Here is a 17,337-nt window from a genome sequence, read left to right as displayed (position 1 = left end):
ATATTCGATGTAAACCATATCCTACTTTTTTCTACCTTAAACCCTATATCTAATATTACTAACAACGAAACTCTAAAAGTGGAAAATTTGCTGGTTCTCAAAATATACTATACCGAAGGAAACAAACTCCGGCCATCTTATCGCCACTTTCTGGGGGTGGATGGAAAAATGGCTAAGAAACAAGTGAGGTCATAAGATGGGTGGATTTACCTTCGCATTTCTTTGGTTCTTCTGACAGTCGCACTGGAGAAGACGGCCCTTGGACGTTGTGCTCAGCTTCGGCCGATTCAAATGACAATGGGGGTCACTTTGTCGTCGACGGTGAAGGTCGTCTAGGTGGTCGTCCACGGCAGGGAGTGAGGTCGGCAATTCCAATGAGAGGGTGGATGATTTCGGTGAGAGATGCGTTTGGTCCGTTTGGCTTCCACCTCCTTCATCTTTTTTTTTTTCTTTCTTTTGGTTCAACTTTACACAACTCCTTCCTGACACAATTTTTGTCTAATCAAATCATCTCATTAAATGGAAGACAGGTAAGGTATTAAATTTCTGCAGAGGGGCAAAATTGTCCAAATTTATCATATTTGCATTGACTTAAAAAAGATGACATTTTTGTAACTAAAAACCAAGATTTTGACATCCACTGTAATTTCCACTAGGATTTATTTTGTCTTCTTGTAGCAGTCATCTGAATGGGAAAGTGTCTGCCCGAGTAAATGTTGAATTGATTGTAATCAAGCGAAACTTCAGGTTCCCAACAAAAAATGAAAATTAATGCAAACGAATATAGAAGAATTTATGAATGAACATCGAGCATGGATGCGAGTATATTCTTGCATGTTGTTGGACTTGATATTAAAAACAAATTTCGACTAGAAAAATGAAAAAAATGAATGACGAAACTTCTTATACAACTCCTTAGTTGTAGTTCGCTTGTAACTCTTACATTTAAAAGAAATTATTTGTTTTTTATTTAGAGTGTGTTTGATTGGTATGAAAAATATCACCCAAAAAAGAAAATATTTTCCTTTTTTTGTGGAAAATAAAAATCACCTCCACCCAAGAAAAATGTTTTCCTTAAAAATAAGGAAAATTAGACATATTTTCAAAAGTTGAAAAATGTTTTCCATGGAAAAAATTAGCAATCAAACACCTCAAGTAGGAATTTGGGTGGAAAACTGATATTTTTCATGAAAAATAAATGTAATCAAACACACCCTTAATGTATATTTGTGACTGCAACAATAGTATAAATTTGGAGATATATTTCGAAATTTGCTCCAACTACTATAATTGGTTTTCTAACTTCCAAAAGAAAATTATTTATATTGTTACGCTTCTCTTCAAATATTTATTAACTTTTATAGCATTTTTTAGAAAAAAATTATCAATATAATTTAATTCTTAAAATTTTAAAGATCCTATTGAGATCAACTTGTTTGTTGACAAAGAATTAATAAATGATTACAAATAAATATTTTACGATAATTTAGTGAAGATAATTAGGGCTGGACAAATATTCTGAACTGACAGAATTGAATCTGAACCGAACCGAACAGATTTGAACCTGACGGTTCTTGTTAAATTAAATACCCGAAAGGGTATCTGAATTGAGAATCAACAGAACGGTTCGGTTCTTGGTCTAGCCAGGAATCGAATAAGAATCGAATTTTTTTAATTTTTTTATTGAATAAATCAATTTTTTTTAATTTTAATTTTTTCGAAACAAATTAACAAATTTAACAATTTCTAAATATTTGTTTCATTTCTAATTTTTGGCCAAATTACCCATTTTATTGTTTCATTTCTTAGCCCAACAAGATCCAACCCACTAAATAACCGTAAATACCTACACTAAAGTGCATAATGCTGTCTCGACTCTCGCACTCACTCTCCCAGCCTCGCTGAGATTCCTAAACCTATACAATCGCCGGCCGACACTGTGACCTCCGACCGAAGCTGTGACCTCCACCGATCGAAATTTTAACCATAGCGGTCATTTGAACAAGATAGTCTACTAGTATCTAACATTCCAAAACTATTGAATGTGTCATTAGTTGTATTTATATAATGTTGTTATAAATGTTAAAAAATTTAATTACCGAACAGAGCTGAACCCGGACGGTTCCATATTGATATTTGGACCCGATGGTTCCATTTACTAGATACCCGAAAATTTTGGAGAACCGAACCAAACTGACCCGCACCCACCTCTAAAGATAATAGCAAAAGGAGAAAATGATCAAACACAATTTTATAAATTGGGAATTTGGCATATGAGATTTTGTGAAGTAAAAAGTGTTTTAATTTTATTTTTTTGTTCTCTTTTAAAATGCTAAAATATGTACCACTTGCACGTACATGGTGTTGAAAATTGGATACTAATTCGTTTTCGCTATTTTTAGCATATATCGAGAATTAAAAACTTCAGTGATTTTAATAATAATGAAAATTTCTTAGAGTTTAAGATGGAAACAAACTCAAATCTTAATAGAAGTATGTTGTGACTTGTGAGGTACAATAAGAAATTCAGTCAACCAATTTAGGCATTTACCATGAATTAAAAGGAGAATTGCAATTTGAATGAAATTTTGACTAAAGAATTCATAATCATTAGGTGGTCCTTCCAAGTTCAACTGTTACAGATTTTAATGTTAAATTAGCGAGAGCATAAAGTTAATGAAAGCAACCATTTCTATCAGTGTCAATTCCTTATATATTATATTTAGAATATTAATTTTGGTGCAAAATTATTTAGTTATTCTCTTGACTCACATCAAAATTTAATATTCTTATCAGCATTTAATACATACATAACATGCAGTGTGTAGTTGCTAAGAATTTTCTTCAGACTGCAAGTCACTTTCTTTCTGTGTATTTATTTTTAAATAAAGAAAATAAGAATTGCAGAGATAGAGAGAGGAGAAAGAGAGATGAAGAGGATTGATACATGCAAATCTTTAGAGATATGGTATCGAACTAAACATGAAGAGGATGATTACCTGAAAGAAAAGGGTTGGGGGTTATTGTACTAATTGCAAGTCTACCTAGGCACTATCTTATGCGGCAGTCCAAGATTTTGGATAAGAGGACAGATTTTGAGTTTTTTACGGACAAATCAAAGACCCTTATTTCTATTTGATGGAATCCATGGACCATGATTATACTTGGAAAATAAACAAAGAGAGAAATGGGTATATTTATGTGAACCTGTGACGGATTACGATAAATTTATTAAATGATTATGTTACTTATACATAAAAATGATACATAATAGATTACATAAAATGATGTAGATGGAAAAGATTGGAAGAAAAAGTTGACTGTAATTTTAACTGACAAATAAAAAGGTGATATGTGGCATTATGTAACATATTATGTAAAGTTTGATGTACATGTAGCAAAATCCTTTATTAAATCATCTCCAAGCAGCGAGTTTGAAACGATCAAAAATTAAACATTACACTTGATGAACGATCACAAAGATAGGTATTATAATTCTTTAACTTTTACAGACAGAAAGTGTGTCATGTAAATGCGTGAAAAAGAAAGGAAAAATAGGGAGGGAGAATATTCCCAAAATCGAACAATCTCAAAAGTTGAACCAAGTAATAGCAGTCAGAATTTTGTAGAAAAGGTGGAATTAGGCTGTTAAAAAGGATGAATTCAAGGAGATCAGACCTACCTCAATAGTTTCTTAGTCTGTGCACTATAGGGCTTCTTCCAATTATTTTGTTGTGCTTCACCTTTTTGTTTATGGAAATTACAAGTTGGAAAAAAAAAATAAAATGTAATCCAGTCTACACTAATTCGTCGGGAAAATACATTTTCTCACAGAGCTTTTATAGGGAAGACATATGGGGGTCGGCCTCATGGAAATATTTTATTGAGGTGGACCCCACTAATGTGTGTATTCTGTGAAGTACCTGTATGTTTTTCTTGTGTAAGTGTAGTACTTTTTATTTTTATTTATTTATTTATTTTTATATATCAAGGTGTCCGCCTTCGGAGACTATTCCTCGAGTCTGTGATCCGGCCCCTCTTCACACAGACCAGTTAAACCTCGGGATGTGCCTCCAACTGACTAGGCTCCGAGCACCTCTCCAATTGGACTGTCAAAGTGCCTAGTGAGCCAACCCATGTTGCGCCTTGCCTTCCAAAACACTCCTGCCTTTCAGGATAAATCCTATCTTCCAGTATGTGCCTTGCCTTCCAAGAGCCCCAGGAATCGAACCCACGACCTCTGATCTGTCAGTTTTGAGAGAACCCGTCCTTTGTTAGTAGAGAAGTGCCCCGGGGGGCAATTGTAGCACTCTTTAATTTGTGGAAAGGTGGCAAATCTCAAAGTTGGAAAATACAGCACAAATCTAATCTATTAATGTCAAAATTTCTTCCATAAATAAGACACCTAATCAATTGAAGTGTCATCATGAAATCAATCTTGTTGCAAGAAAAGAGTTAGTTACCACGACTGCATGTTTACTAGGAGCAAGGCATGAGACATCTAGTCTTGGCTATCTCTTTTTTGCATTTTTATTGTGGGGAGTTTTAGTCCGTTACTCATCTCTCGATCTTTACAGATGGGCTAACGTTGTACTTTCATTTTAATGGGGGCGTCGCTTGCATCTTCGTATGTGACCGGGTTGAATATGACGAGCAACTGGTGTCTAATGAGTTCAAGTTTTTTTGGTGGGAAATTAACACAATCTTATTTGCCAAATATTAGTTAGAGACTCAATCATCCTAAAGAGTTAAAGTTACAACTACATATTTTTCTTTCTTAATTATGTTCAATCCAATATAAAAGTATTTTTTCGAGATCGGGGGCATAAAAATGAGGATATGTATACTATATAATTTGAAGAAGATGAAAATATATCGACATCATAGTCATTATTACTACCTTGTATTTATCCCTCTCTGTAGTAATTATTTTCCCATTTAAGAAATGGTCCCAATTGGAATGCCATTTCTGGATTTTGAAATATTTAAAAGACTGACGCTTAATTAGTTTTCAGAAATAAGAGATTATATTGTTTACATTATTTTGGAAACTGAATAAGTCTATGACCTCATATATACACAAATATTTTTCTTTTTTCTGTAGCAACCTATAATAATAAGTAGTGTTCCAAAAAACGACGTATAAATGTGTTTAGGCGGATCTAGGTGTGAAGCAAGTGCAAAACGTCTCATTGCACACTTTTTCGCTCCTAGTCGTGCCTAGCGCACACTTCTTATGTTTTTTTAGTAATTAGATAATTTTAGATTGATCTAAAACACTTTTTTTATGCCTAAACCAAAACTTAGCATTCACGCTTTACGCTTTTTAGAACACTGATTATCTATTAAATATTGGGGATCCATTTCAAATTGTCAACTTTGTCAATAATAGAATCTCAAAATTTTAAGGGACGTGGAACTTTTACCCTTTCATAATCCACCATTTTTTAATTTAGCACTTGTTTGGCTTAAAAAATTGCTAAGAATTTGACGGTAAAGTTTACGATTAATATTAATCACACAATTTTTATCAACTTTTATCAAAATATATACATAAATTTTTGCAAATAATCTCCTTAATCTCGAAGAAATATATATTTCGAAAATACTTTTAAGTTAATTATAATTATAAAGCTATAACAAACTTATAATTGGTGGTAATCGCTGGATAATAGAGTAATTAATATTGAGATATTATCATGATTATCCTTTTCGGATTAATTTCATTTTTGGTCACTGAAATTTCAATTGAATCACCCAAATTTAGTTAATCTTAATCCGATCATTAGACTTCAATTTACTATCAACATTAGCAACTATATTTGCTCTTATTACTGAAGTTAGCGTGTTAAAGCTACATTGACGTTAAAAAATTATCAAGATGTTTTGCGTCTTACGTTTCAAGTAAACATGTCATCTATTCAATATATATGAACAAACAAATGATTATCTGCATATCATAATCAGGTAGTATATTTTTCAAAATTTGCACTCACAACTTGATTATGTAGCATATTTATCAGAATAGTAAGACACACATATTGCCATCAATTTTTAACGTCTTCATAGAATTGAAACGTTAATTATAGTAACGGTGGCTAACAAGGTGACTGAAGTTATGTGATATAATTGAGACAAATTAAAATTAAGTGACCCAATTGAAATTTTACTGAAAATTCAGTGTCCAAAAATGAAATTACCCCATTCCTCGTTGTATGGTTAAACCCTATACATGCCCCTACTTCACTGTGTTTCTTCCTTCTTGTTGGAAATATTATCCCAAATCAATAAGATCACTCCTAAAATAGGTGCTGTCGAGAAATCATGATTCATCTTCTGTACTCTTTTAAATCTCTGTGAGAGAGAGAGAGAGAGAGAGAGAGAGAGAGAGAGAGAGAGAGACGGGGTTCTAAAGTTGGTAAATTTTTGAAAGTTATTTGGCTTTTTGGCTTCCCTGCCATCTTTTCAGGCTCATTCTCCAGCTCCCTACTCAATAGGGTGGCTGCTGATTGAGAACTGTTAAATTAAGAAAAATACTTGAAAAAATGCTGTAAGAAGGGATGAATTATTTGTCTGATACATTATGATTTGCATATAATTAGAGAAACCTACAATTCAAGTGTGTTTTGAGCTTACTGATAATCAAGAACCAAATCTCCATTAAACCAAAGTTGAAATCACGAACATTCATTCATTCATTCACTTCTTCTCTTCTCTTCTTTGCTTCTAATCTTAATCACAACTTTTTGTTGCCTTTTGATTCAAGCAAAGAGTGTTAGAAATTCCTCCTTTATAGTTGTCCCTGTCATCTTCTGTCCTTCTCTCCCAGATATCTCTCTGATTTGATATTCTCCTCTTTCTATCTCTATCACCCTCCATGTGCTCAGCCCTACCCCCATCCGTCTCTTTATAATTCAACATTTTATACACTTTCACCATTTCACCTACCTTCTTCTTCTTCTTCTTCTCCGAAAAGTGAAAATCGACAATGGAAACTCAACAAAATCATCAGCAACAGGGAAATGAAGATGGGGGAAACAAAAACAGTAATTTTCTATGCAGGCAAAGTACTTCAAGGTGGACACCCACTACTGAGCAAATAAGAATCTTGAAAGACCTTTACTACAACAATGGAGTTAGGTCTCCATCTGCTGAGCAGATACAGAGGATCTCTGCCAAGTTGAGGCAGTACGGAAAGATTGAAGGCAAAAATGTCTTTTATTGGTTTCTGAACCATAAAGCTCGTGAGAGGCAGAAGAAACGCTTCACTAGTACTACTCCTTCTGCCTCTGATGTCCCCATGCACCACAGATCACCTGCTGCCGGTGTTTGGAAATACCATCAAGATCATCCTTTCCCTAACAATCTTACTGCTGCAGGTCAATATTACTTTTTCTTAAGATCCCACAATCTCTTATTATCAGATGCTCATATGGTGATTAGGGTTCTTGCATTACATCATGATTTTTGAGGGTTTTCTAATTTGGTGTGTTTTATGGTCAGGTTTTCCATCTTCATCAAGTTCTTCTCCTGGTGTGCTGAATATTGGCCCTGTGGGACACCCTGGCTATGGATCTGTAGCCATGGAGAAGAGTTTTAGAGTGAGTACAGTGATTTTTAACCTGTTTATCACAAATTGATGAAATAGCATACTTTATATTATGTTTACGGAAGATAAATATCAGAAGGCGTCGTTTCTTTTCAAGTATAAATTTGATGAAATATTACCATGAAGAAGAAAACCCCTAAGTTTGTTGGTGCAAAGAAGCATTAGAAGACACAGAGATGAAATATTACATTTTTCTCAAGAAAATGAACCTTGATGGTGATTTCTTAGTGTATTGAATTCAAGTTTTCAGGGTTTATTACTATGAAAACTTGTTTACTATTAAATTGCAGTTTATAGAAATACAAGTTTTGACCAACGGTACAGGTCTCTTTCTCTCTTTAATTCCATTTCTTGAATTCAAATAAACTAGGACTGTTCCATATCTTCAAGTGTTGATGGCAATGGATCTGGTATGGGTCAAAACTTCGTATGGGTCGGAGTCGACCCGTATTCTTCAGGAGGAGGCTGCCACCCATTTCTTGAAAAAAGAAAACATTTTGATTATGAAACCCTAGAAGATGAACAGCCAGAAGAAGAACAAGTCCCAGAAATTGAAACTCTACCTCTTTTCCCCATGCACGATGAACACACTTTCAAGCAAGAAACTAACTTCTACAATGGCTGGCATTATGGCCCGAGGGCCGAAGATAATAAGATTGGCTCGTCACGGGCTTCCCTCGAGCTCACCCTCAATTCCTACTCTGCCAGATTGCTTAATTCTCCATGAAAAAAATGTTACCCTTGTTATGAAGGATTCTACCTTGTTTACTTTCAACTTTTTTCGTTTTTTAGTTTCTAATTAAGTGATGTTATGTTTCTATTCAGCTTATGTTTTCTATTCATTTTCGTATTTATAAATTAGGGTCGGAAATCCAACTCCCTTCACTATTTGACGTTCCATGGTTGAAAGATTGTTTGCTGTCATCTTCAGCTAGAAATGAGAATATATATGAGACCAACAAAGCATGAAGCAAAATAAAATGTGACAAAAATTGGTTAGAATCTCTAAATTTGTACACATACGTTTATTAGAATCTCTAACTTCCCGAAAATTTAAAATTTCCTCTATATGTTTATGGATTGTAATAAGGCTTAAGATTATGTCGAATATGGGGGGTATAACGGGTTTTGGAGGTCTAAAATGTAGAAAATGAATGGGTGATCAATTCCCTATCGTTAGTGTTCTCCTTGCGCTTCATTGACACTTGAAATTTGGGCCTCATCAATTTAGATAACTCTTATAAGTTAGTACGACTCGATATGATCAACAACTGAATCAATTGAGGTAAATGCTCGTGATCCTTTGCTCTATGCACATTCCATGGTAGTGAAGACAAGAAATTAATTTACCAGCCCAAAATTAATCCATAGATTAAGCACAAAGTACATGAATGATTAGCTTTTGATTATTACAAGAACATGAATGCAAACAATCATGCTTGAAAGTGTACACCAAATTTGGCAATTTATCATGTGGCAAATTATTATTCGCTTGTTTAAAAAAAAAGTTTTTTCTTTCACCATTTTTCGAAAATAAAGGCAATTTCGAATTTGGTGCAAAGGGAAGTATTGGGCTGTGATGCCAATTTATTGGCCCAGCTCATAATGGGCTATGATGAAACAAAGGGCCAGTCCTTTAACTCATATATTACAAGCGATTGCCCAATAACGCAACCCGAAAATGAGCCCAAAAACCTAGCCCAGCTATGATGAACACGTGTTGCTTTGGACCTTTGGATTGCCCCGGTTTAAATCTACGGTGATGACTAATATACTATATATATGGCCAGAGTGGTGCCCTAATGTCGATTCATCTGATTTCTTGTGTTTGAGAAGCTTCTAGTCTCTCTCTTCGACTCTGTGTTTTCTCTCATCTTTCGTCTTAGTGATTTCTTTAGTAATCATTTAAACCTCTGGTTTTTTGGAAGTTTTAGAGAGTTGGAATCTTGGTGATTCTTCGATCTGCTGTTGAGAGGTTATATTCTGTATTTGGGTGATTTTTGTGGTCCATTAGAGTGACTGCTTCTATTCAGTTGATTGAGGCTGGGGTTTGTGTGATGTTTTTTATGTTGTACAGACGGGTAAAATGTAATTTGAGCCCTAAATAATCATTTCTTGATGTCGATGATTCATTTGTGATACATATCTGGTATTTTTTGGTTCAAGTTGTTAGAGGAAGAACGTACAAATTGCAAAATTCGAATGCAAAAAAGTGACGTAAATAATACTCAAAACTGCTGGAAGGCTGAAGCACGTGGCTGAAGTCTTCTCAGACAGAGATATAGGTGGGTCCCGAATCCTAGGTGAAGCTTAGGTTGAAATACCCAAAGTTTAGGAGGCACAGTGTAGAGTTGTTAATCAGTTAAATATATTAATATATTGGCCCAAATCATTGTGGTGTTGAATATTAGACACTTCACTGCAAAGTGAAAATATAAAAAGTGGGATAAGAATTTGTTGATTGACAATACACGCCGTTATTTTGGAAGAGGATATGTTTCGAAGTTTGTACCATTTTTACATCGTAAATTTCACAAATGTCATTACCCTTCTCAATGTGTTTTACTAACTCTATCCGTCTCAACTATAAAAGCTGATTTTATTTTCTATCACACGAATTAAGAAATTTTATCTAGACCTTTGTTTGGTAAAAATTAAAATTAATTTTTTTTAAGATTTTGATCAAAATTTTTGAAATATATGATTGATAAGTTGTTGGACTTATGAAATATGTGCTTAATATTAATTGTTTGCCTTTGATTTAAATTAAAATCGAATTTAAATCAATACCGAACTCAGATTTAATATTATTGAAAAAGCATTTTTTGTCAAAAACTTTCCTAATTTGACCTTATGTATATTTATACAATTTCAAGACTAAGTGGAGAAAATTACTTGTAACTAAGCAAATTAAATAAGTGTATATTAGTAAATAAACAAAACAAAACATTCTTAATAAAAAAAAAGAATTATATAATTGGGACAAGAAAAAAAAAGGAAAGTTTGCCTATATAAATGGGATGGATGGAATATTTCTTGTAGACCATAGACTACCACTTATACTTTTATTTTAATTTTTTAAAAAAAAGAAGTCGATGATTTTTTTTTATTAATAGTTCTGGTTGGTAGGAATTAAAATTAAAATTTTGATTTAAATTAAAGTCTAGAATTAATTTTAATCACATTTCATGGTATTTATAACTTTCAAACTATATATTTTATCAACTTTTATCAAAATTTATTAAAAAATTAAGTTTAATCTCAAGCACATGAGCATAATAGAAACTATGAGAAAACACAAGTCCCTGCTTGGTATAAATTAAAAGTTGATAAAAAATCTAAACTTAAAATTAATATTAATTTTAATTACACTTTCATGAGATTTATAACTTTTTAATCACATAATTCATTAATTTTTATCAAAAGTCACTAAGAATCTAGTTTTTATCTACACCAAACATGGGTTAAATTTGAAGAAAATGCATACTATGTCCTCCTATTAATGAAACCAAAAAATTCATCATTCTGATATATTGATAGTATCTCCCAAACACTTCACTTTTAATTAAGCCATATTTGGTTTAGCTTAAAATAATATTTTTAATAGATTTTAATAAAAATTGATGAAATGTATGATTAAAAAGTTGTAAACTCCATGTAATACTTGTGATTAAAATTAATTATTAACTAAACCGCACAAGAATACAGTTAAACTATATCTCTCGTATTAAGTCCTTGTTTGATCATCATTTTTTGAAATTCATTTTTAACCACATATTTTATATAATTCACAATTTTTATATATTTTTTAATTACACGTTTTATCAAATTTTAATCAAAATTTACTAAAAATTTAATTTATGTTCAAACCAAACAAGGGTTAAATTAGTGATGGCAATGGGTCGAGCCGAGCCGACTCGGCCCTTTAACCCACGTGCTCGGCTCGGCCCACGAGCTTGTGAGCTCACGAGCCATGAGCTCGTGGACCGAGCTGAGCCGAGCTCACTAGCGCCAAACTCGAGCTCGGCTCGGACCACGGGCTCCCGAGCCAGGCTCGGCCCACGAGCCACGAGTCCGTGGGCCGAGTTGAGCCGAGCAGAGCCGAGTCCACGAGCCACGAGCTCGTGGGCCGAGCTTAGCCGAGCCCCCTAGCATCTCTCGTCAAAATGGTGCCCACGAGCCACTCGTGGGCTCGACGAGCCTAGGCTCGTGGATTTGAGCCTCCTGCTCGGCTCGAGTCCGCCCACGAGCCGGATTTTAAGGATCCGAACGGCCGAGTCGACGAACTGCTCGACTCATTTGACATCCCTAGATTAAATAGACTGAGCGTGCCTAAAGTAACTGGGGTACTTCTTTCTTATATTAGTATACTTAGCTTCATCAAGACTTTCCTCCATCACTCGGATGTACCAATTTGATATAGGCGTCATGAGCTGGCCTAGAACTACGGCCCCAGGAGTGACCCCCGCCCTCCCAAAACAAGCCTATATATGTATATGAAAACTAATGAAAAAAATAAAAAAATAAAAAAATAAAATTCAATTCAAGTTTATCTAAAGAAAATGACAAAAAATAGGTTCTCTTAATATAAATTAACAGAATTTTGGTTCTCAGCCTTCAAAATGAAATAAACGTGAGTAATCAACTTAATTATATTTTCGAATCTAGGCTCCCACGTGATAGAAATTGTAATTTGAATTTTAAAAAACACGCGAATTAAAGTTGAAGAGCAAAACTGTCAAAAAAATAGCATGAGGACCCAGATGCACATATTTAACGTGACTTTCACATGTGATTTTAATGCTTACAGTTACATTAATGATTTTTGTCTCGTTAGGACCCATATTTAGAAATCAATTTTAGATGTTCGGAAGCCAAAATCACACTAGTTAAAAGGTCACAAAGTCTACTCTAATTTTTTCGAAGAACACATGATACAACATTACACCTCCAAAAGTACCAGGAAATGTTTTCTTCATAACTAATCAATGATTATTTCTTTTTCTTAAATACAAATTTTCAAGAGATATTCTCTATTGTACTTCTTCTCATGTCAAGTGAGGGTTGATTTTTTCTTTTGTTTCCTTTTTTCCAAAAAAATGAAAATCTTGAAGAAGGTTTACAAGAAGAACGGTCATGTTCACTGAACAAACAGTCCAGTGCATTGCGTACAATTATTGCTTATTTAGAACGTTGCATACAAAAATCCAGAACAAATATTTCCTGTGCATATCAGCAAATTGAGCCATCTAACTGACAGGTGGGCCAATGATGTGGACGAGACCTATCCAGTATAATATGTCATCAATTCTATTAAGATCTTGTTTGAGCCTCATTTTGGGGGAAAGAACGAATTTTTCTATAGTACATTGATGGAAAATATATGATTAAAAAATAAGAAAAAATTTTGAATTTGCTTGTAATTTTATTTTATTGAAAAATGTGCAATTGAAATAATGTTAAAATACTGTTGAAAAATTCATTTTTTTTTCAAAGAATGTGACTCAAACAAGGGCTAAGCGTGTGTTTAAGCCACATTATTTTGAAACAATTTATTTTGAAATAGTAGATTGATGAAAAATATGTTATTAAAAATTGAGGAAAAATTTTGGATTTACGTGTAATATTATTTTATTGAAAAATATGTGGTTGAAATAATATCAAATCATTGTTTAAAAATACTTTTTTTTTTAAACATGCTGCTCAAATGGGGCCTAAATGGTTCCATCTATAGTCATATTGTATAAACTTATTCAAAACCAAATATTAATTTCAATTGCTACTTATATTTATAAATGATTCATAAATTTATCAAATGGAGGCTACATTGTTTGGTGTAGACAGTATATACAAATCCTTTGACAAAAATGAATATATTGTGTTCGTAACATCGTGATTTTCAAATGAAGAAATAAGCAAATTTAGACCATCTCCAAAGCTACATTAAAATTTGAAGTAAGTTTTACACATTTTTGCACCAACTCATTTAGCAAACTAAAATCATCTTCAACCTATTACGCCAAAACTTATACCGAATGAACAACGTTTAATCATTTTCTCCACCTTGAATTCTTAACAATGTATCTATTTGGGAATATATATATATATATATATATATTGAATATTGATTACTAAATTATTTACTTGTTTTATGTATTACGTTAAATTGACAAAAATAACTCATTATATTATTAATTTATTAGGAATAATTACATTAAATCAAGGAAAATAATTACTAAATTAAAAAATACTCAATTATGATTGATGACATTATTAAAATTTATTATAAATGATGATGATGATACCCTTAGAATTCTAATTCTTCTAAGGTAGTATTCCACTAATATCTCACCTCTCCCTCGAGAAAGACTTCTTTGCCTTACTAAATTTATAAACATTTTTTATCTCTAAATCGTTTAGAGCGTGTCGAAAATAGAATATAAATAAATGAGTCGATCTTTTTGACCAAACGATTCAATCAAGTCTTTATTAATACATTATATAAACTGAAAAGGTCCCAGTCAACAAGATTTTGGGAGGATATTTTTCTTCATTTGGATTGACATATTTGCACACTTCTATGGTTCTCATAAACCCTAATGCAAAATGAGGGCAGTGAAGCGCATGCATGGGATGGAGCCTGCACGTGTAAATAGAGAATAAATCAACCAATGAGGGAACTCTGAACAATGCTTCTTTCTCAGTGCATGGATTTATGAAGATTTTCATTTAGTTTTTGTGGGATCCAAAGATGAAATCTTTCAAACTTTTTAAGGCTTCCAGTACGTAATGTCCCTTACAAGTAAAAGTGAGCCATCACTTTGTGTCTTTTTAGTACTCTTTTGCAACTTGGTGAGTTTAATCACCTTTTTGTCTGGTCCAGTGGTGTGTTACTTCATGAATTTTTGTTTTATGTAACCATATTACATGTGCATGTGTTTTAGAATGAATGTAGGGAATGAAGATGAATAGATTGATGTTGGGTGGGTCACGTTTTAAATTAACTTATAAAGACCATTTTATAAGAGTAATATGATTTCGATAAAAGATAGTAGAAGAGAAATTAAGGAGTACAACTGTACAAGACCACAATTGGCATGGCGTAGTGTCAAGGATCGTAGCTTTACTTAGCTCTTTGACACTATCGCAGCCGCAGTTTGCCCTACTTCGTCCGCACATTGTAAATATTACTTCAAGTTTGAGTTGTAATTTTCTTTTCATTATAATAGTTATTTCAGTTGTAAAATATCTGATATTATTAAACGTTTAGTATGATTCATCGTCTTTTAAACATCTTAGTCATTCAAAAATCTTTCAAACTCACTGGTATCCGCCCCCTACACCAACAATTGTAATTTTCTGCTTTCGTCAATTGTAATATTCAATTTTCATCAATCAATGTTTAATTTACTTTCAATGTATTCAAATTCTCTGTTGTAAGCTTTCTACAAAATTATAATCGAATTTTCTTTCATCCTGACGCGATTGAGAAAAGGCGGAAGGTAGTATAGCGGAGCAGACTACTGCTGTACGGTATCCCATTCTGTGCTAAGAAGAAAGGCACCCCGTGAAAGTTGGTATCAGAGCTGCGGCTCACGACCCTTGATAATAAAGCTATTGATCCAATTACATCCCATACCATTGAAGTTGGAGAGCCTCAAAAGAAGAGTACTACTAAACAGTGCGTGGACGCGCTTGATGAGACAACTACTAGGTTGTGCTATGCCTTGGACGGTCTCGAGGAAAAAGTCGAGATGGCAGAATTCGAGATTCGATAATTACACATCCAACTGGATGAAAGCTAAAGGGCTTGCGCATCAATGACTGAAGCTGCTGCAATCATTCCTGATCTGCAGGATAAAATGGAAGTGTTGAGAGCTCAATTACGAGTACTCCAACGTGCGGTGGGCAATGGGCAAGCTCCCGTACCTGAGTATGCTCCTAGACAAAGAATTCCTGAATCGTGTACCTATGGAGGGACACGTGATGCAAAAGAAGTCGAAAACTTCTTGTTTGATATGGAACAATACTTTCTCGCAGCTTCAATCGAAGACGAAGTTAGAAAGGTAACCACAGCTACCATGTATGGAGATGCAAAACTATGGTGGCGAACCAAATATATTGACATTTAGGCCACCAGGGTCCGAATAGATTCTTGGGATCTCCTCAAGGAAGCGATCAAATCGCAGTTTTTCCCGAAAAATGTCGAGTATCAGGGTCGACGGGCACTTCGAGACCTGAAACACACAAGCTCTATCTGGGAGTGTGTGAAATCCTTTTCAAGGTATATGCTAAATATTCGAGATATGTCGAAAAAGGAAAAGCTCTTCACCTTTATGGAAGGGTTGAAACCATGGACACACACGGAGTTTCAAAGACAGAAAGTTACTGATTTGAGCACCGCCATGAGAGCCACCGAATGCTTGAGCGACTACCAAATGGAATCTAGAAAAGATCGACCTTTGGGGAGTAATCAAGCAATTGGAGATGGTAACAGACCTTACAGACCCACCTCGAACCCAAATGGGGAAGAGCGTTACTCTTAGAATAAAGGAAGAGTTTATCAAAGCACCCGTGGCTTTCAGGGAAACTATTATAATAGTCGTCAAATAAATTTTAATGGCAGCAACTGTAACAACTGGAGCAAAGGAAAAGCAACAGAGGGTCGAACTGATGTCACTTCCAAATTGATGTGCTTTTTATGCAAAGGACCTCATCGGGTGTCGGAGTGTCCTCAGAAGCGGATGGTGAATGCATATTGTCAACTGGCAAGTGGCGGGTCAAGTTCAAAGCAAGAGGCCCCACAAGCTAATTGTCATAGTAAGACCGAGTCCGAAGAGGATGAGGATGTAGTTGGGGCATTTTCATATCGGTGCAATATACTGTCGCATCGGGTTTTTGAAAAGGATGACGTCCCATTGAAAGATGCAAAGATGGAAGAAGCATGAGCCGAGTTCATGTGTTTAAGGGCCGAGCCGAGCCAAGCCAAGCCAGCTCGGCCCATTGCCGCCACTAGATGTGGGGGTGTGATTCTTGCTATTTTGTACTGCATTTTTTCAAAGATGTGGGAGCTACAAATTCCCAATTGTTTGAACTGGGTTGATTGTATCACGGCTATGAATTAAAATAAAAGTGATACTTGAATCCCTAAAAGATTTATAAAGAGAAATAGTATTGTGTTTGACGAAATGAGTGTGTATTAATGTTTAGGTGGTCATTCCAAGTTCAAATGTTATAGATTTTAATGTTAAATTAGCGAGGATATAAAGTTGATGAAAGCAACCATTTCTATCGGTGTCAATGGCATATATATTATATGTACAATATTAATTTTGGTGCAAAACTATTTAGTTATTCGCTGTTGGAAAATATGTAGCAATGGAGAACAAAATGAATCAAAATAAGGAAGGAAGAAGATAGATATATCAACGAAGGCTTGAACACGAAATTAATCTCGCTGTCGTCAAACGTTATTTGCCTTTTTTCGAATACTTTTTAAGGATTTTTGGCAAACGTTTGTAGGATTAAACGAGTCTTGATGAAGAACATCAAAAAGCAAAAGTGTTTCTTCAAAGTGAACAAGTGAAAAAAAAATGTAAATGATTATGTGAAGAGACAAAAGATCAATATATTATGGATGAACAAGAAATGAAGTTCATACGGTTTTCATTACATTTTTTCTTGAACTTTGATCACCTATTTATAGGCCTAAACAAGTTCTCATGAAG

General features: G+C 34.1%; 1 protein-coding gene across 1 annotated transcript; it reads left to right on the top strand.

Annotated features, from left to right (window-relative positions):
* The first annotated feature begins 6,686 nt into the window (after nt 1–6,686).
* LOC111402742 (protein WUSCHEL-like) lies at nt 6,687–8,387 on the top strand. Its single transcript, XM_023031083.1, has 3 exons — nt 6,687–7,379; nt 7,504–7,601; nt 7,980–8,387. The coding sequence occupies exons 1-3, from the start codon at nt 6,989–6,991 to the stop codon at nt 8,334–8,336; spliced, it is 846 nt and encodes a 281-aa protein (XP_022886851.1). The 5' UTR covers nt 6,687–6,988; the 3' UTR covers nt 8,337–8,387.
* The last annotated feature ends 8,950 nt before the right edge of the window (nt 8,388–17,337 follow it).

The sequence above is a fragment of the Olea europaea genome, chromosome 10, assembly GCF_002742605.1.
Source record: "Olea europaea var. sylvestris chromosome 10, O_europaea_v1, whole genome shotgun sequence".
Classification (NCBI taxonomy): Eukaryota; Viridiplantae; Streptophyta; class Magnoliopsida; order Lamiales; family Oleaceae; genus Olea; species Olea europaea.
This window is presented reverse-complemented; position numbering and strand designations above follow the sequence as displayed.